Raw genomic sequence first — 21,577 nt, 5'->3', positions numbered from 1 at the left:
GCTCCTACGCAGCGTCGGATGCAAGAACAGAAAGGCCAGAAACAAATTGATATCGTCATCGTGACACAAAAACATAAATTTCAACAGGCAATTTAATTTTAATATTAAGAAAAGATGGATTCTTAGGGAATGAGGTTTATAACATCATTTGCTTGACAACGCTTTATTGGAGCACATACTCCGCCCACGTCACGTGATTAATGAAAAATTCAATTCAATGAATCATACGTGTAGTTATGATGCAGCCCCTTACTCGGGGGAAGATGAATGTCCCCGAAAGCAGGAAATAAATTTATCATCCTTACATGACTTCGCGAATTCTCCGACAAATGGGTCTCTACTGTTCAAAATATGGGAAGTGAAATATTTAAAAGGGGTGTTTTGAGAAAATAAGTGAAAACCAAAAATGGCCACTTTCCACAAGCCAGATTATCCTTTGACCTCCTAAGCATGACCAAACCCATCTTTAGAACTATTTTACACTTGTTTTATGTTTTATTTTTCCAATGGGAGTTTACACAAATTAGAGTTCAAAAACTATCCAATTGTCAGAGATAAGTCAGTTTATTTGTGAAATAATTTCAGAAAAAGGGGTCCTGTTTAACATCGTGGCGTGGAACAGGATGAATATGAACTCATCGAAGAGGAAATCAAATTTGAAATTTTACGAACATTTGTAAATATGATCTATGCACACTGTGTAACCGTGATACAGGATTTGTACAGACTGAGATTGAAGGTTTTTTTCAAATACTAAAGGACACTGTGCTCATTTTTTATAAGAAACTTGCTATAAGAAACGAGTACGGGGCTTCCAGAAAAGTATAAGCAGCAAAAAATTAAGGAATAATTGAATTCCAATAAAACTCAGAGCTCCAAAATTTCATGGAAATCCATCAATATGATTGGTTGGTTTGCATGAAACTTTTGACACATATAGTTTAATAAATTAAATCTCCCTCATCTAAGTACAGCATAAGGACATAAGCAAATCTTTTGACAAATGCCACGAGCATTTGAAACAACAGAAACATTGACGAGACTTTCTGTTTGCAGCTGCGAAAAATTTCCTCAAATGTTTCTGCTGGAAAATTTCACAGCATGAACAATTGCCCAATGTTAAAATTAATGATATCCTAGTTAAGAATCTCTCAAGAAACAACAAATATTAAAATTCTATAATGTTAGGAAACTGGAGTACTCAACATCAGTGGCGGTGCCACGGGGGGGGGGGGGGGGGACTGGGGAGACATGCCCCCCCAGTTCTCGGCAGGATCAATTTTATAATTCAACTAAATCCGATGAGAAAATGTTGGGGGAGGGGTAATAATTTGGCAACGTACTTTTTGTGATGTAATCCTATGATTTTCAAACTGCCTTTATATAGCCAAAAGTGAATCATGGGCGTTCCCTCAGGTAACAATGGCGTTCCTTGTTAGTAAAAGGGCATTTTCTGGTGCTAAAAGGGGCGTGGCCTACAATTTTTTGTTTTGTCCCCCCCCCCCCAAAGCGTAGTGGCTGGCGCCGCCATTGCTCAACATCGACATTTGTTTCTTATAAAAAATGAGCTTACATGCATTTTGAATAACCTGGGCCGTCTAATCAATTTAGACGCATATTTCTATGGCGAAGCAACCTTCTGCAAAAAAGTTTGTTGAAGGTGACGGCGTCCATATATGATTAATGAGTTTCAGTGAAGATTTATCGGAGTTCTTTTGTTTCAAACTCTCAGGAAAGTGGCAATTACTTGTCTTATCTAATTCTATACAAAGAATGGTGTGGTTATTTGATCAGATGATTGGAGAAACACCACAAAATCGCATTGCCTAGATTTCTACTGAAATTGAATTGTAACTTAAACAGAACAATGTTTTATAGCAGAATAGAGTACTTAACGACAGAGCCAGTGTGATTTTGCTGAAAGTGTTCCCATTTAGGATTACCTTGCTCTTAAAATTTTGGTTGGCATATAGCTTTATTATGCGTTGATGGAATATCATACAATAAATAAATCATAAATGACATCTCAGCCACTTTAAATACGAAAATATTGAAAATCATAGAGGCCTTTATACTTTTTATATTTTAAATTACTTCTTCTGAATGTCAATGAGTAATCGGGTTTGGCTTTCGCAATGTCAACATGCAAACAAAATCTAAATACGTCTTAAAAAGTATTATTTAAAATTTGGTGCCTTATTTCCCTAGTGCTCTAATTCCAGAAGATGTCGTTTTGTTTTGTTTTACAGAAAAAATGCTAATTTCTCAGCTGGGAAAAAGTTTAAAAATGCCGTGGATTGGCAATGTTTCATTCAAAGTCAAAATGTTTATTAAATAATTAAAAGAAAGTCAAAGTATATCGTGTTTATGCTATTTCGTGCCAGCGTAACAGAGAAACTCTTTAACTTTCTTAGTTTTCTTTTAGAACAGACCTAGGCAATTTCACCCCGCAGGCCGCACCCGGCCATTCGGACATTGCTGTCCGAACCATGAATGTTGGTTTAAACAGAACATTGATGAAAAATATTATAAAATTTCTGTTATGATTTTGCTACTTTTCTCTTTAAAATCTTTTTAATTTTTTGAAAAGTCATTGCTTTTTGCATCAAAAGACAATGAACATTGTTTAGAGTAAAGTAATCGCTTGTTCAACCCTTCAACACAGTTCAGGTTTCTCGTGTGGCCTCTTGCAAAAATTAATTGCCAATCCCTGGTTTAGACGAAATTTGAGTAAAAATAACTGGGCATTTTATAGCAAATCCAATGACAAACTTCGGTCAGAATCTACTATCAATGTCAATAGAATCAAATAACAGTTTCAAATAACCATCCTTCTTACTTAATAAAATAAAGTATATGTGCCAATGCAGTCCATTCACACAAAATTTTCAATGCCCCCTCCCCCTTCAATTGATCTGCCAAGTATTACTCTCTGTTTCTGCCCATGAAATCATGCTGAAATGCTAAATTCTTCGTCTCAGAATAGTGAGAATATATAAATCTTCTCATGTCATGTCATATCAATGTTTATTGAACGTATTAATTGAGCTATATTTACATTACACCTCTTCTTTAAGACCAATTTTATTAGAACACGAGCCACAAAATTGGTCAAACGTCAAGAACAAATTAAGAAAAAGCTGAGGCTGAGCTACTATGAAATGCCATTTTTAAGTATGTTTTATCTAATAAGCGAGGCGTTTTGTGGCATCTAGGGATTTTCAAACTTGTCAGCAAATAAACGATATCTTACTTTGTTGGCAAACGAGGCCTGAACACCTCCTAGAGCACAATAGCTAGCAACTGCATTAATTACAACCTAAAAATTGAAAAACAAATAAAAATAATCCAGCCTCAGGTTTTCGTAAAAATTAAGAGCAGCCGGCCTGTACTTTATTCTACCGGTTCTTAAAGAAAGAGTATATCGGCTAGAGTATCAAAAGTTACACCCTCTTTTGAATTGTCTGTAGCTTTGCTATTGAATCAGTTTAACTGCAGAAGAATTAATAAGCTTTTGAATAAGCCATTCTTCTCTTACCAAAGTTACAAGAAAAGTGACAATTTTTACATCAAAGGAAAAGCACTTTTTATTCCAACATTCTTTTGAGTATGAAAAATTGGATTATGATGAGAATGAAAATGAAAAGTTACATCAAAGTTGCAATAAAAAATATGCCGGAAACTGAAATGGCGCGTTTGATTTACTTTCTCAATTGACTGCTAATTTTCCTGTAGCTTTTTAGCTTTCTAGGTGACGTGTGTTTACATACTAACTCCGCTCTTACAAGTTACAAAGTTCAACATGTACTAGTCATTGGTATTGTGTGTGAGAAGTCTGTCGGCCGGATTCTGTGAATCTTGCAATGAGTATAATATAAATATGAGGACAAAATTCAGAAACAAAGCAAAACGGCGACGAGAATCCATCGTCATGAGATAAATTTTCATTGGTAAATGAGTATATTGAGTAAGATAGCAGTTGCAAGGAGGGTGTCTGGTGTGCCTATAAAATAAATACCTATTACTGTGTTGCATATACATGCAAACGTCCTCAGTTGGTACCAGTTAACAGGTTACCTTCTAATCTTTTACTCTCAAAAGATAGTCCTTTTGTTTACAATTCATAAAATAATTCATGGCCTAAGATTCCAGTTTTTCGTTTAATTTCGATGTTGATGAAATACAACCAGAAATATTTTACTCTAGTTGTGATAGTGGGAATTTTACTGGTTTTTTATGTCCAGTATTTCAACAAAAAGCTGCTGCCAAATACTGCAAGACACCAACCGCTCAAGAATGGAAATAATACTGTGACAGGGGACACAAGATATGGAGACGATTTCGCAGATCAATTCTGTTGGATTTCTAGATCAAAGAGCGATTGGCGTTCGATTTCGAGCTCCTGTGAAGAATTTATGTCATGGGAAACTGGGAGAAAATTGTCTCCATTACTTGAAACGGATCCAAACAAAACTTTCGTATCTATGATCGACTTGAAACCAGCGAGTGAAATATCAAAGATTTTCATTACTACAAAAACTAGACAGGGATCTATAAAAACAATTGGTGGAGACTCTTGGCGTGTCAAAATTAACGGCACTGCTACAATTAGTGTTAGTGTCTTAGACTATGGAAATGGGACATACGAAATCGCATTTTTGTGTTACGATTTTGGAGTCTACTTTGTAAGCATATACCTGGATTATTCCTTATGCAATGGGTTGAAAGATCCACCAAAAGACTGGTTCATACGAGGTTAGGGTACAAAAGCAATTTTTAATGTCAATATCTTAACTGATTTGCTATCGAAATCTGTAACAATTAAAACTAAAAGAGAATTAATATCATATCGTTTTTTAGAACTTAGAATGAGCATTCATGAGTATGGGAACTTTTATTTATTAATGACGAATAAATATCGATGATGAATATCAAAAGCCCCCTGATATGCCACACTACATCTGCGATTTGACGTGGATACCAAGTGCTTATCGCAGTTGTTGTCTGTACAGTACTAATCGTGTCACTCACCCACACATGACAACTGCAATAACAATTGTGCCATTCAGATACAAAGGTTAATGCTAATAATTGATCAAGTTAGGATCACACCATATCCAAGCACTTGCAAAAAGGCTATTTCTCCAAATCAATTTGTCCAGCAAGCCCAATATTCTTCGAGGTATTTGTTTATAAAATGTTAAATGAAATGCTTGATTTTACTTCACCGAGATGTACCATCTTTAATGAAGTAGGCTACTGTGCTACACAAATTGACGCAAGCTAACTAGGTTGATGATTTAATTATGCTAAAATGTATTAATTTGAAGATTTTATGTTTGAATTTGCACAAGAATCTGTCCCAAGATACATTTTTGCAAAGACTATTTAAACGGCTTTGTAAAGGCTATTATAATAGTTATTTTAACAGGCTATTTCGCAGTTTTCTTTCAATCTCTACTGCTTATTAAAACATTTCTGGCCCAATTTCACGTTGTTTGTGGCTTCTGGCTCTTTGGCTATTTTAAAAATTGCATCACTTTTCGCCTTGATTGTTTTGAAGTTTCGCCTTGATTGTTTTTGAGTATGTTTTGAACAGATATGGGCAAATAGGAAATTCAATCAATGAGCTTGTTGTATGAAGATAATGAATCCTATAACAAGGAACCCTTATGCTTGTCATGACTAGTGTCTGGCCTTTTCAGACAAAAAATTAAGTCGTTTACAATAAGTCAGCAAAGAATCTTCAAAAATTAGTTGGCAGTGTCAGTGTATATTTCCCTTTTTCAGGCAATTCACAAGGAAAGTATCAAGGCGTTGCCGTCATTGGAAAACCAAAAGACTTCTTGATGGCTCCATTAAAAGGCACGCCTATCAAAATACTTATTGAGGAAAGAAGAATACAAGTTCCTGCAAGAGGTTTGATCCACATGAAATGCTATGTATTACCTGACGCAATTAGGAAAATCGCACATTTCGTACATTGAACAAGGGCTTTCATGTTTCTGGTGGTTGCATTACATATGAAGCCAACCAAGAAGTCATCAACGTTACTGACAGCAATCAAATATCACAGATAATGGAACAAAAAACAGGCTTTCTAATCGAAAAACAGTTTTTCTTATCACTCATTCAATACCAACAAACTATCATTCAGCTTGCAGCCTGGTGACTACTGCATTTGCCACCAGTGGCGGAAATTGCGGGGGTGTGGGGGGGCAACCGCACCCCCAGGTTTTGCCAAATTGTCGGTTTTGTCGGCAAAATTATGTCATTTGTCGGCAAATTTGCTCTCTTTTGTGGACATCCCCCCCCCACTTGAAAAATGAATTTCCCTCACTGTTTTCCACAAAGGACAATCATTCATTTGTGTGCAGATTTCATGATTGGCAGATCTTATCTACGCCATGGCTATTGTCTAGATTTCTCTTCCAAATACTTGTAATTGTATGACAGAAAAAAATATTTCATGGTGGATAAATGCTTTAATGTGACGTTTTAATTCCTTTTCGAAAGTTTTGTCACACTTGAAAAGTGTTCTTCAGTGTTAAGCTAGAGAACAACAACGTTTTGTTGAGTGCAATATTGAATACTGAATGTTAGAATATCGATTATTTCTTGTGAAATTGTAAAATCCTTTTGTATTCGCACTAATTAAACATTGCATTTTATTCTGGATAGCTCCCTTGTGCAAAAGCAATTGCAGATTCATCTGGGATGGAAATGGTAGATGGAGAAATAACACATGGTTTTCATACTTCACAGGTCAGATACAAAGTATAGCAGTAGAACTATTTTATATTAAGATGATCAAAGAAGTAGTGGATTTATGTTACATTCAAGACATTGATTCAAGACCCACTTCAACCTCGATCCAACAAATTACAAATATAATTTTTTCTTTATAATTTGAATGTCGAGGCTACAGAGAAGGCTTTGCTGGTTATTTAGAAATGAATTAAATAACTAGCTTTCCAAGGCCTAGGCCAACAGGAATATGCACCATAGGATACGTAGATAATACCTTTACTCATATTTGTCTCCTTTTCTTGCAGACAATTCATCTAAAAATAGAAGAAATTTAGCAGAAGAGAAACCAGCTGGACATTTGCTAGTTTATGGCGATTCGGTCAATGTATTTTTTGCACAGTCACTTCAACATCGTTACAAAATTTGCAGGAAACTGTTTAGATCATGTGGCTTTTCTTACAACTGGATTTACCAGGTAGAAAATGTTTCATTGGCGAAGAAACAACGAGATAAAAAAGACTTTAACATTACAAAAATCCTGGATGACTTCAAAAGAGTCGTTTTTGTACCAAAGTATAACAACAGGGAAAGTATTATTATAGTTAATTTTGGATTGCATTATGTCGAAAGTACGAACTATTCAAACTATAAGTTACTAATTGAAAGATTTGCAAAGTTGATTACAAATCAAAATGAAAGCGGAGAAAAAAGGTTCATGGGTAATATTATTTGGAAGACAACGACAGCCATTAACAAAGAGAGAGCCGACTACCCACAGTTACATTGGCGAAGATTCTTCACAAACCATGTAAGTAACTTTTGGTAATAATTAACGAGGATTTATCAATGAGAAAAGAACTTGAACAATTAGAGATAACTTTATCGTAAAAAGCTATAATATTCGAAACAATAAATCATAGTCTAATGCAGTCTGATGTTTATCTAGACTTCCTCTATGTCTTGTTTAATTGGATATATATCTTGCTCTTGCGGTTTCAAGTTTCACAGGCCCATGGTGACTTTGGTACCCAGGGCTCATTCATCTCATAAGTCATTCCCTAATCTTAAACTTATTAATTAAAATCATAGCTTGATCGAATATTATAAGAAAATAAGACAGAGTCGTTGGCTCTCTAACGAAAGCAATGATGAAACAGCCTCCTACTGAGTTCGGAGGAATATGCAACAAATAGTGAAAATAGTGAATATTTGTTGCTTCCCTTGCAGAGAATCCAACTGTACAATGCCTATGCGACGAATATCATGTGCCAGTACGGTATCCCAATTATTGATGCCTACGCAATCAGTGAATCCTATCCATTTGGAACAGGGACGCATGCAGGACGATCAGCCGCAAGAAATGATATAGTTCATTATAACAACGAAGCTTTCTACCCTATTGAAGAATCTCTTGAAAATATATTTGTTTATCATAATGCAGACATTGATGAAGTAAACGGGAAAAGCTTCTCATAATTTTTTGAAAAATAACATCGTTTTCATGGGATAATGAACTTAAAAAACTAATGTTGTAAAACAGCTTAGAGTAAAAAACTGCACTTGGTTAAAACGCATGCCAATATATATAATTATATACCAAAAAACAAGAAACTGATGTGCTCATTTTTACAAGGTATTATTTCAGAGCAAAATCTCATGCAGCCAAGCAAATATCAATCACATTTTCCAGAAACAATCTGCTTGTTATGAGATGCATGTATAAAGCCTTTTTGTTTCTTTAATGATATCTTTCCTTTTCCAGGTGAGTATTTGTTTCAGAAATTTTGTGAGAAACTCTTCAGCCTTTTCAAATTCATTCTTTTCAAAGTTGAAAGCCTAACACAGAAAATAAGTTTTTAAAAACAGCATTTTACAGTAACTGATTGATTTATTGAAACTAAGTTTTAAGAAAATCGCGAAACACGCTAATTTTTGCAATAAAAATATATTTTGAACAGTTAGCTTTTGCATGCTCCAATTTGATTGGAATTTTAATCATCTACCTAGAAATGTGCGAGAGTTCAAAGATCATGAGCTGCAACCTATTTTTCTTAAATACCTAGACTCATGGAAGGCATTTTTGCCTACGCCTATTTAGAAAATTAGGTTGCAGGTCATGACCTTTAACCTCTCACATTTTCTGCCTCGTAACCTTTAACATCAGACCCAATGTTTATTAGTAACCAAACTTCAAAACGCACATGCATTTGATAGGTCATAACATGCAGAGAACAGACTATCCTATGTGCACTGATGAAGCTTATAAGCAAGATTTGATCAGTAATTTTTTTACAGATTGTTTAAGTTTTGTAGCATTGTCTCTATAGCTGTGCTGACATCTTGAAACATGACGTGCCAAAGAAAAGCAAAACGGGCTTTTTAGCGAATTCCGTGGCCGAGGAGATTCAGGAAATAAGTCCTCTTGCACAGCTCCATGATAGTATACACACGTAGTATAATCAATATGTAAGGAATGAACCTATTCTTTCATCAATTTAAGAGAAAGAAAGAAGAGATAATAAAAACATTAATAATTTCGCGTTTTTATTCAGTTGAAACAAATAAATTATCAAAACAATTAAAACATTTAATTCACGAACAATTTGAAATTATTGAGAAATTATTTACAATTAAATTTTTAGGGTTTGTAAGAAACATTGTCAAACGATAAAATCATTTTCAACATTATAAAATGACGAATTCACAACAGGAATTTTTTTCAAATTTTAAAAGTGAACAATCAAACGATAAAAAATAAAATGTTAAAGTGTCTAAAATGAATTGTCGATTAGCAATCTTTTTTTGCTGCAATGTAGCGTTGATCAATGCCTGTCAACATAAAATTGAGCATTATTAATTTATCACAAAAAATGAACAGCGATATGATCTGAATGCCTTGCCAAAAAATAAATGGTGATAAGAACCATCGATGGTATAAAAAGTTAAAAACATCAATAAGACCATCATCCAATGTGCCTTTAGCTTTTAATTTTCTTGCAAAGCAAGATGTTAACCTTTTAGCATGCAAGCAAACATTTATATGTTGGTATAAAAGATTTAAGAAATAATGAAGAAAGCGTTAAATACTTCGCTTTCATTTACAATCGAAATAAAATTTATATTTGAGAATGAAAAAATCTTTGAACTATTTAAGAAATGTACCCAATTTTTTTTGCCTCAATCTGTCATGAAAGCGAAATGACAATCATGAAAATGAGCTGTATGAAATTTTGAATCTCTTGCTCTTTGAGAAACTTTCAAGAAAATTATGTTCTATGTGCTCATGATAAAAGTTGATAGTAAAGATTGACGCTAATTGAGAAAATACCTGATGTAATGAGCTTGACTATTTTAGAATTCGGTATCCTCTGCACACGATGTGTGGTCAGCTTATCAGGCCAATTGGCTGCCATGGTAAGGTAATGGGTGCCATTGATATCGAAGCGAGAAATTTGCTCTAGGCCAATGTGGGGGACTTTCAGTAACTTTTCAAGAACGGCATTTGTTCTGAATCTGAAGAGCGTGAATCCAGCGTGCAAATGGAGAACTAAGATAAATGTCTGGCCTTTGATATTGAAAGTTTTCACTTGAATCGGATTTTCTACTGGAATAGACATCAAATGATGGAAGTACTTCGAAGATGAAAAAGTTAGCAGCGAAGTATAACCTTTCTTTCCAGTGGGGACTCCTATACCGATTTGGAGAGACATCACTAAGTATGTCGATGAAAGGTGATTGAAAAAAGCAATGTTGTGCACATTATGTTCATTAAGCAATTGATGAACATAAAAATCATCGTTTGTTATCTTGAAAATATACTGAGTCTCCGGAAGAAGGCCGATGCGTGGGCTCAAAGCTACAGCTAGAAAACGTACATCTCCTATTCTGTGACTTGCGATGCATCGCATACGATAATCACCAACATTGTGTGTTGTAACGGCTTTGAATACATCGGTTGTCTTTCTTAAAATCTGCAAATTAAACTCGTAATGCTCTCTTTGAGATGATATTACAAACACAATTCTCTGTCCCCCGCCATCGTTGTACGACAATACATCGACAATGTTATCACTGCTTAGGATTTGTTGCCTTACGAACATCTTTGTATTTCTATCTAGCTTGTAGAGGACACTTGTGCCTGAAACAATGATGATAGGCATACAGATTTAGAAATTTCAAAGATGAAAAACTGCAGGGTTTGAATCAATGGTCCATAAATAGAATCAACTGATCATAAGTAAACGTAAAAATGACTCGATTTCTAATTATGAATTTAAAAATTCTCTGTTCTCTTTGTATATCTGCTTAACATCTAATTCAATTATCTTTAAAACCTCAACTTCAGTAATAAGGCTTTTAACAGCTTTTGTTTCAATGATCGATAGATATAAAAAAGGAGTTATATTTACGAAATATCACAATGATTTCCCGATCCTGGTTTCCTCTCAAGTTATGGCTGACTATCAAACTGCAAATACTTTTTTGCTTTGAGTCACTTGTTCATCTCCTCTATAACTGCCAATCTCCGACCACAAAAATTAGTTTTATCGAAAAGAAGGTAAAAAAGTTTAGAAACATAGTTTTATATGCGAACACCAGGCTATTTGAAGAAGTTTAAATGAAGCACAGTATGTTTCGCAACCCTAAAAGCCATGTTTCATTGGAATATATTAGCAGTTATCTCTGAATACTTTTCATACGTCTCGTTTTGGTAAATATGTTCCATCAAAGAATTATTGGGAGAAAACAGCAAACTTACTTGTTGTACCACAAGGACGCGCGTCGGCTGCAGCTACTAGATATTCCACTCCAGATTCAACGAAAAAGGTAAATTTATGAGTACCTTCTATAGGCAGTATCTGATGCTCTGTAAAATTGTTATGCGTAATATCAAACTTTAATATTTTTGCTGTAGTGCATCCCGTTTTATTCCAAACAACAGCCACTGCTATAAATCTGTCATCACCAATTGTAAATGGGTACATTTCTTTAGTTTGAAGTTTGTCGAAAATTTGGTAATCTTCAAAGTAGTCGATTTGAAGTGGCACACCTGAATGAAATACAAAAGACATGTCTTAATTATTGCAATCTAATTACTGAACATCACTGCTTCAAAAAAAGTTGTGAACGAGGCAAACCTGCCTTGTGAGACCAAGAATCCAATGTAAATGCAAGACTTTAGTTTTATATTTGTTGATAAAGTGAGAAAGTTGTCATTTGCAAGGAAACAGGCATAGACGACTATATGTCTGTATGTTCATCGAAATATAAGAGTAATGTACCTAGAGATGATAGGAATCTTTTACGATAAAATAAACCATTCCATCAACATTTTAAAAATAATAGACTTTATCTATTGTGGAAAAATCGTGGGAAATCTTTTAGAATATCTATAAAAATCCCTTTAGCGAGAAGAAAAAAATATGCCAAACATTTCATTTTTTGCCATGCAGAACCTCAGCACTGTTCTAATATTCCATATTTCAGGTGAGAATGTGACAGATGTATTATATTTGTAAACAAGTTATATTTATTATATTAAGTTAACTTACTCTCAAATACTCGTTGCATGTAATTCAGCATCTTACAAGTATTTCCTTGCATTGATTCTGCCTGTCTCATTGCAGCACTAAGTCCATCGACTGAATCCTTTAGCAGTGTTAGGTTTCCCCCACTTGTTAACCCATGCACTTTGAAAGTCTCCTGAACTTGGATATTCTTCACAAACTGATAGTTACCCTGGATCTCTTGGTCTTTATTGAGTAAAACTCTTCTGCTTTCAATACTTTTTAATCGTTTTACTAAATTTGAATTATTCGCCCGGATACCAGACTCAGCTTTGAGAGTGTTTTTGAAAACGACAGGCTCTGACAAAGTCTGGTCTGCAGACAGTGTTATTGGCTCTTTTGCAGAGAAATTGAAACCATCCACATTCCCACTTGCAAACATGCTTTGCATCAAAACTGTTCTCTTCTTTATAGTCTTCATTCCTGTTACATGTTGCATTCCCATATTGGCTTTCAGAACCGTGTCTTCACTTATTACTGAGAGATCATACCCATCTGAAAATTTTGAGACGGCTATGTTGCCGATTGCATTCAAACCTTCGTCAAAAGATTTCATTCCTAAATTAAAAAAAAAATAAAAGAACAGGTAAAGAACAGGTTTTGATAACTTGTGTTTGTTTCTATCAGAGACTCAAACTTAAAGAGAATCATAAAATTATTAAGAGGCGATAACAATCCACAGTATTGACAGTATTCATTTGCTAATTGATTTTCCATGCAGCCATTTCCTAAAACACAGCACAGTTCCTACGCGAATTTAATGAAAATTGAACAACACCATTACTATGAGCATTTGAGCCTACCTTGAACAGCATCACAAGTGAAGCAAGCTTCAACACCAACAAAGAAGTCAAACAAAATGAAGATTAGCAAACGATGACAATTGTAATACCGTAAACATTTTTTCTGGTGGATTTAATTTTTTACTTTACTTACCGAATATCTTTTGATTTCTGTGGGAGGAAACGACATCAGTACCAAGATCGATTCCATTTACTAGGCCAATCAGTTGAAGTTCATTTAGACATTGAACTGATTTTTTTAAATTCTTAACCCCATTAGTAACTTGATTGCCATCTGTCTGCAGTACGTCCTGATACAAAAAGCTTATGTTGACACTGTTAACGAGTCCCTCGATTTCAGCATTCTGTTCCACGTGCATGTTTTTAACTACTGCGATGTCACTTGAGAACTCCTTATGTCCCTCAACTGCATCGTTTTCTAATAATGTCACAGCATCAGCAAATGTTGCACCAAGATTGATTTGGTTAACCAGGCCATTGACATTCAAAGAACCGTTGATGAAGCACTGATTTTTAAACACTAAAGGCCCTTTGATCGAGCAATTTCTGCGCAAAAGAAAGTTGTTGTGCAAGAAATTAGAGCTCATAATAAAGAAACATCTCATCACTTAAGAATACTTTTTTAGAGATAAACCTCCTTGTAGGCAAAGAGCTTAAGAAACACTCAATAAAGTAAATTTTTTGTACCCATAACTAAAATAACTGCAAGTTACCATGTTTGGTGGGCGTTACGTCATTACGTCAGTAATTCAGTAAAGATTACCTGTTGATATATGCTATGTTCTTTTCCAGCCAGCTTAATGAAACACCATCGATATGATCATGGACCATAACATTGCTTTTGGATATAGCACGATTTATTGTTTTTATTCCACGTATCACCTTAAAGAGAGAAAACGTTCAAACCAATAATAATGAGCATTAAAAGTACAATTTGTGGCAAACTTCAAGATAACATGTAGCTTACTAATGGGTATTTTGAATTAACTAAATACAGAAATATCATATATGCTTAAATCATCAGTTCATAGCTAATCAATTTTCTATATATAATCTAATCGCTGCTTGCCATCAGCATGGCATTTCTTGCAAACTTCTTGCTATAGACATCCTGGTAAAATAGAAAACTAAACCATGGAGACAGTAGAGTAACATTTAAACTGGTGATAGAAGCCTTGAATCAAACGAAAGTAGAAATCGACTTACCTGAGACGTGTATTTAGTGACAGCTTCTTCCTTCAATTTCATGAGACTCAGTCCATTTACTGAGCCTTCTGTTGCCATATTGCCCTTAACAACTGCACCATTTGAGAATTTCTTAATCCCTTTGATTGTCTGGTGCTTTTGCTTCACAACAAAATCGAGGCTCGGTTGAAAACCATTTAGTATTTTGCAGTCGATATTTTGAGAAGCCTTCAGGTTTCCTGATACAGTAAGACTTGGCATACTTTTCGTATCTTCGGATCTTAAGATGATATTTCTGCGCATATAAGACAAATCTTTTCCATGGATAAACCCATCCACTTCTAGGTCATTTAACGATATATCATTAAAGCTCAGAGCTCCATCGACAGCAAAATCATCCATGATAGTGGCAATATTGCTACTGAGGTTTGCAATCGCCACATCATCAATAGTTGCATTGGTTATAAGATTTCCTCTGATTGCCATTCTATCAAATGACTTAAACTCTTGAATGTTTTGATTCCCAGTCAATGTGACTATATCTTTTAGCAATTCTTCAAGGCTAACGTTATTCACAGTCTTAATATTCATTTTGCCCACTTCTACAGTTCCATCAAAAATCTTTTCTTCGACCACAATAACTGACTCACTATCGATAGATGTTTTCGAGTTGAGATCTGAAATATCAACATCATCAACAGTAGTGTCCACTGAAACGTCCTCGAATGCGTTCACGCCCCCAAATACAACAGCACTCTCAAAAGTTTTCGTTGAACCCTGAACGCTTTGATCGCCATTTTTCAAGAAAAGACTGTTAAAAACCTCAGTGACCTTAACATCATTTTCACTTACAATATCTCCAACCACAGTCATGTCATCAAGAAACGTTTTCTTTCCAAGAATAGTTCCATCTTTGTCCATCGTGACTATTACATTCCATACCTGAGCCATGCTCACTTTAGGAGCCTCGATTCCGTTCTTGAGCCACAGGTTGCCATTGAATCTCAAAATCGAAGATATATTTTGATCGTTCATTTTGTGAAGATAATCAGACGGGAAAGAGAGCTTGTTTAACTTCTTTGTTACATCTAGATTTCCATTTACAGTTATATGATTGACAAAATTCTCTGCAGCTGTGATCGATTGATCAGAATCAAGTAACACAGCATTTTGAAACAACATTTGATAGAAAGATAAAGGTTTTCCATGAACTGTGCCATCAACAATCTCCAATGCATCATCAAAATTGATCTTAGAAAGCTTGTAAGACCCTGTGAGATTTTGATCACGTGATATTAACGCAGCACCTTCACTAAGTTCAGCTAAACGAACGCTTCCAATTGTATTTCCTTTTCTTAAAATGACATTGCCACTTAGAACTAAAGAGTTTGCGAAAATCTTCATTCCAGTGGCTGCCTGATCCGATGACGTAAGGATAAGATCGTCAGATTGCAGTCCATCTATAAGTCCGTTAACACTTACATCCCCTTTAACACTGCATCCATTAGAAAAGGTTTTTCTCCCTTCGACTGTTTGATTCCCACTAGTCAATATCAAATCACGTGAAAATTCGAGCCCATTTATTTTTCCATCGACTGTAAGATTCCCTAGAATTTCAACAGGCAACGCAAATGCTAGGGAGGCTTTTCCCCTATCGGACATTGAATTGTTTAGACGAAAAACTTTGCTATTCAGCTGTTTCAAACTTATCTTGTTCACATATCTTGTAACCAACACATCTTCAAGTATCGGTAGCGATTTTTTAAAGGTTTTTATTCCAGTAACTTTTTTTGAATTGTTTTTAGTCAAGAGATCTTTTGTAAACTTGTCCACTGCAACCTCGTCTAGCAAACCTACTGTTACGTCTCCAGCCTCGAGATTACTCGCAAATGACTTCTTTCCTGTCAGTTTTTCGTGTTTTCTTACGCTAACAAACTCATTAGTAATGTTGATAGAATTTAGCGAGCCACCGAGATATAAACTATCGTTAAAACCCCAATCATCTGATTCAATCTTTGATGATTTGATGAGCTGATCATCATGAACAGTTACTAAATCATGAGAAACATCCACTTTATTTATCTTCCCTGCTACTTCTACGTTTCCTACAACCAAATCAGCATCAAAGGTTTTTTGGCCGCCTATGACGTCACTCTCGTTTCGTAGCACTGTATCACCGATCAGGAAATCAACAGCAATGTCATTGACCTTTGAAACCATTACAGTCCCGAAATGAAAGTCGCCATTCAGGGTGACAGTGTGAAATTTGTAGGATCCGTTAATTTTGTATTCTGCATTAAGAAACAAAGATTCGGACATACGCTGTTTTGAAACTTTCTTTTGGCTTTCCTGCTGATCAAATTCGGATTTTAGATCATCTACTTCTATTTCACTTTCAAATTTCTTCAGGTTAGCTTTACTCCTGGTTGAATTCGTCTCATAAAGCATGCTCCCATTTTCAATTATAACTGAATTCGCCGTCAGGTTTGCAATAAAGACGTTCCCAATAAAACCTTTAGTACCGTTTAGCGACTGTTCATTTTTGGCAATTACAGCACCCTTTAAAGTTTTGTACCCGTTAACAATGAAGCTCTCCATAGACCGTAAACTGCTTTCGGTCTTATCTAACTCTAGTTTTGTGCTTTCGATTAGTTTCTGAAGGGGATTGCCAGTATCCTCTATTTCATATTTGATTTCCAGAAGGTTATCAACTTGTTTATTAGCAGTGGCAAGAAGCACGAAAAGTCTCTTACCAATGAAGTAGGCGGCAAGTTTAGAAGGGTTTGGCTTGCCATTGTGACTGCTACTTTTGTAAAAAGATAGAGGTTGATTGGTCACCTTCTCAGCCCGAGCATCAAACACGTGTAAGCTCATTTGATCAATGTTATCACTATTATCGATGGCGATTATTAATATCTTTGAAGTGCAAGAGGGAAAGATAACCGTAGTTGTTTGTCTAGCAGCAACTGTTGAAATTGTCGTAACAGGCTTCAGTTTAAATGGTTCCTGCACACGGTAGATAGCAGAAGGAATACCAAACTTCTTATTATCTTTATGACCACTTGCTTCGTATGCAGCAATGACATAAACATTGCTTTCATATGTAAATACATTGAAATCCAAAACACCAATCGTATGAAAACTAGAATAAGGCCTAAATTTTCTATCAATTGAATTATACTTATAGATTAGAGAGTCAGCCTGGAGATTGCCAAAATAATCTTGATATACAGCCATAAGAAGGTAATAGTCTTTTCCGTATTTGACAACTTCAATATCAGTGACTTTAGCCACTGGAAAACGGTCATGAAGGACAAATTTTTTTTTGTAAGTATCATACCTCAGAGATGTGACAAAGCATGAAAACTCTGAAATCTTTTCGGCAACTACCAGCATATCAACATTTTGAGTCGAGACAAACCTGAGGGCAGTGACTGCCATGGACATCTGAAATACTCTGACCCATTGACTGCCCTGTTCATATATACTGAGCTGGGTGTTTGGGCTTCCTATTTTCTGGTTCGGAACAAAGCCTCCAACAGCTAGATAACTGTTCATAAATTCACCACCGCTGTTATAAATCGTAAAATGCTCAAGCCTGTATGGGGCATGTTCCGTCAATTTTACCTCTAGCTTGAAAGAATCGGTTTTGTAAGAGTAAATTTTCACAAAAGAACTGTAGTTGAGCTGGTCATGGAAGTTCTCAGCAACGGCAATTCGCATTTGGGAATAATCTTCGTATCTGTTCGATGCCTTATTCTCAGCCATTGAAAAAACGCTCAAGTCAGTTGGATTGCTCATCTCTATCTTCTGGATCCCCTCAATTTTGTCCAGGAGAATTTCTGCCATAATGACAGAACCATAGTCAGATTAAAGTAGATTTGGTTTTATAACCCCATTATGAAACATAATTGTTAAAGTATCAAATTATCTTCCTTTCTGCTTCTATTTCTTTTCGTATTAAATGGTGAAACATATCAAACAAAAAATTGTGATATACTAATATATTTCTTAGCTACTACTGCTAGGGAAAGGCCTAGTCAGCCTAAAACGAAACCATAACAAAAGAAGAAAAAGCAGACTAGCATAGGTTGATAAGGATTTGATTAATTTTCGCATAGGAAGCATGGGGATCAATTGAGAATAACATTTTGAACTTTTTTGCAAGTGCGCAAAGCATACTTTTGTAAAAGACCAACACCCAACCTTTTTCTCCGCCTACCCCTTTCCCAGCACAAAATTAAAAAAATGTCAACTTATACGAAAGCCATTACACAACACCCAAAAGATCCATTAAAAACAAACATCTAATATGCATACGACACAGTATACAATTTCTTCTTGGAAAATTATTTTCACATGTTCATGGAAAGGTCATTTTGCACTTTTCAACTAAAGTTGGTAGTATTGCCTCCCTAAATATTCTTTTTTCAAAAATACCATAAAAGCATCTTGCATCTTCCAAACCGGTGTATAAACTAAAAATATCATTTGCCTTTTTTAGGCGAATTTTTTCCGTTTGGATCGATATGAACAAGCAAAAATGTCTTAAAGACCTATTTTTTTCTTGGCTTTCAGTGGACAACAACGCTCTTGTCCGTAAAAAAGTGACAGTCTTCGCGACTTTTTCAACAAAGTCACAGTCATTCGCAATTGCGTACTTCAATGAGACATGTCGACTTTTACAGTTCTACTATTTGCGAACAACTGAAAATTCACGTGTACAAATTTTGTCAAAGACCGAGACTTATGACCTGGTGAGCAAGCAGTGTGTTTATTAAAAATGATCAAAAAATTATTTTAGTAAGGAAAAAGCATATTTGTCTTCTACCCCCTATGCAAAGTGTACGTTTTGCACGCTTGTAAAATGTTGAAAATTGTGAACCACCTCTAGGCAAACAAGGTTTTTAAGTATTTAGATGGTATGAAAAGTTTTAAGGTACAAGGTCCATTAATCTGAAAAAAATTAGAAAACAGTGGGAGTATTTCACGTGCTTCTGACATATCTCCGGAGTACAGGTACAGTATCCCAGTGGAAAATGTTTGTAAGGTTTGAGAGAATGGCTGGTAAGTGGTGAGTGTCTAAAAGCAAAGATTTCAGGGTAAAGAAATATTTCTTTTTGTTTGTAGTGTTTTTTCTCTTCAAGATACGAAAAAAAGGTCAAAGACTTTTTATCCCTCGACAGTCCCTTAGCGAAGTGAATAAAATTACCTTACACGGTATTGATTTTTCACAAAGTACATTGAGAGTGAAGCTACCAGGGAAGGAGGTATGTTCTAATTTTTATCCATTATAACGTTTAGGCTTCTTATCAAATAGAAAAAAGAGAAATGTTTTGTTCACAAAATAAGATTTCTGTCATAATCTCTACCAATTGGGTATTAACATTTCTAGATTCTCAAATATTGGAACTGGCTTGATCTTAATAAGTGTATTTATCATTCGTTTTGATATCGACAGTACCTGAAGTATGAAACGACATTGACCAACCTAATTAGGAATTTAAATTTTTCTATTTAAGATCTGTTAGAACTTTTAGCCAATATAATGGAATTATTATCTCCAATATACAATATACAGGAATTACTAATATACAGAATAATTAGTAGCTATTAAAATTTTTCTTACTATCAGTATTACGATGAGTATTAGTAAAAGTATCAGTATTTGTGTTAGCATTATCAGTTCTAGTACAAGTATTAGTATTAGTAAGAGTGTACGTTCAAGTATAAGTATAAGTATTAATATTAATATAAATACGAGTATCAGGAATAGTATTAGTAAGTGTATAAGTATAAGTGTTAGTATAGCTATTAGTATTAGTATAAGTATCAGTATCGGTGTTAGTATTAGTATAAGTATTAGTTTAGGTGTTAGTATTAGTGTAAGTATTAGTATAGTTGTTAGTATTAGTGTAAGCATTAGCGCCAATGTTAGTATTAATATAAATACGAGTATCAGTAATAGTAAAAGAAACATTGAAAAAGAAATATGATAACTTGAACATACTTTGAAGATCCTTTAAATTCTTCCCAAATTGATACTGCTCATGGTTGCTTCGCACGTTTCGACTATGTGGGAAATTCGCCTCCATCACATCCAGAGCAGCTCTATCCATTTCCATTGATAGACCGGAAAGAAAATTGCCCTCGGATACACAGAATGACCACTGGGTTAAGATCAGCCATAGGAATAACTTCATGACGATTTGCTTCGAAGATGAACCAAAAATGTCGTCTTTAAATCACCTACGATAAAAACATACAACTGAATCTATTTCGTAATAAAGTATTAAACTGTGAAGGAAAATATAAACCTTGATACCAATATGAAATCGAAAAATCAGCTTATCTTGGTATAATATCGAAAATTTTCTGAATCTCCAAGAAAATTTTGGTTACCGAGTTTCGATTAGATTCAAGAATATTATGGTATAAACAATACAAAAAACTAGATGTTCATATCAGAGGAAGCTGAATTTGAATATACCAGGACTAAAATATTCAAAAAAGAAAATGGAGCGTATTCCCTTTGACGCTGTCTTAAAAGGGTGCCAAGCAGGCTCAAAAAGTATCGGTACATTTCAAGTCCCTTTCCGGACCGTTACCCATAGTCACAACTCTCGCTGCGGATAAGGCAATTCTTTAACATTTTCCTCAAATAAAACAAATTTAGAAATAAAAACTAGAATATCCTACGAGGATATTGTAAATCTATATAGGACATGAGAAATCATCGAGAAATTATTCGAAATCTCCAAAGCCCGAAGGTAGAAGCTTGAAGAAACGACGCTAGTATGGCAGCCATTGTTGCGGGGAAGCCATGTTTATGGGCTAGAAATAGAAACAACTGAAATTTGAAACACAAAATGCAATTATTTCGAAGCAACTTTAATTAACCGCGTATATATGTATAACAAACCTTTTTCCAGCCACTGTCGGTCTTGCCAAGTCAGATTTTGTCAGATGGTTTCGCGAACAGCAAAACGACAATTACAACCTGCACATTACAACAAATACTAGACTGTCACTCACCACACAGCATCTCCGAAATGACGGTTTGCAACACAAATCCATAATAAATACGACAGAATCCCAAAGGGACCTACTATCCAGCGATGCACGCTTTTGGGACTAGGTCCAACGCATGAATAATTCTCAAGACACAAAGTTGTTTTTTTCCTTTTTCTGCGTGAGAGATCGAGTGAATACGCTTTGCATGCGGAAGGGAATTATTTGTTCCTTATCAAAGCAGTTTTCTAAAACACAGGG

The 21,577-nt window shown here is 35.1% G+C and overlaps 2 protein-coding genes across 2 annotated transcripts; one reads left to right on the top strand and one right to left on the bottom strand.

Moving 5' to 3' along the window:
• Positions 1 to 3,849: 3,849 nt before the first annotated feature.
• LOC135691601 (uncharacterized) lies at positions 3,850 to 8,352 on the top strand. Its single transcript, XM_065209499.2, has 5 exons — positions 3,850 to 4,755; positions 5,791 to 5,919; positions 6,682 to 6,765; positions 7,056 to 7,558; positions 7,978 to 8,352. The coding sequence occupies exons 1-5, from the start codon at positions 4,170 to 4,172 to the stop codon at positions 8,224 to 8,226; spliced, it is 1,551 nt and encodes a 516-aa protein (XP_065065571.2). The 5' UTR covers positions 3,850 to 4,169; the 3' UTR covers positions 8,227 to 8,352.
• Positions 8,353 to 9,274: 922 nt separating this feature from the next.
• On the bottom strand, positions 9,275 to 21,515 carry LOC135691595 (uncharacterized). The gene is made up of 9 exons (XM_065209486.2): positions 21,228 to 21,515; positions 20,316 to 20,554; positions 14,327 to 18,147; positions 13,884 to 14,002; positions 13,254 to 13,666; positions 12,303 to 12,875; positions 11,510 to 11,800; positions 10,079 to 10,888; positions 9,275 to 9,579 (listed from the first exon to the last, which is right to left on the bottom strand). The coding sequence occupies exons 2-9, from the start codon at positions 20,506 to 20,508 to the stop codon at positions 9,539 to 9,541; spliced, it is 6,261 nt and encodes a 2,086-aa protein (XP_065065558.2). The 5' UTR covers positions 20,509 to 20,554; positions 21,228 to 21,515; the 3' UTR covers positions 9,275 to 9,538.
• Positions 21,516 to 21,577: the final 62 nt, after the last annotated feature.

Source organism: Rhopilema esculentum, chromosome 10, assembly GCF_057945365.1.
Source record: "Rhopilema esculentum isolate cy_ngs chromosome 10, ASM5794536v1, whole genome shotgun sequence".
NCBI classification, from domain to species: Eukaryota; Metazoa; Cnidaria; class Scyphozoa; order Rhizostomeae; family Rhizostomatidae; genus Rhopilema; species Rhopilema esculentum.
Note: the sequence above shows the minus strand (reverse complement) of the source record. Positions and strands in the feature narration are given on the sequence as shown.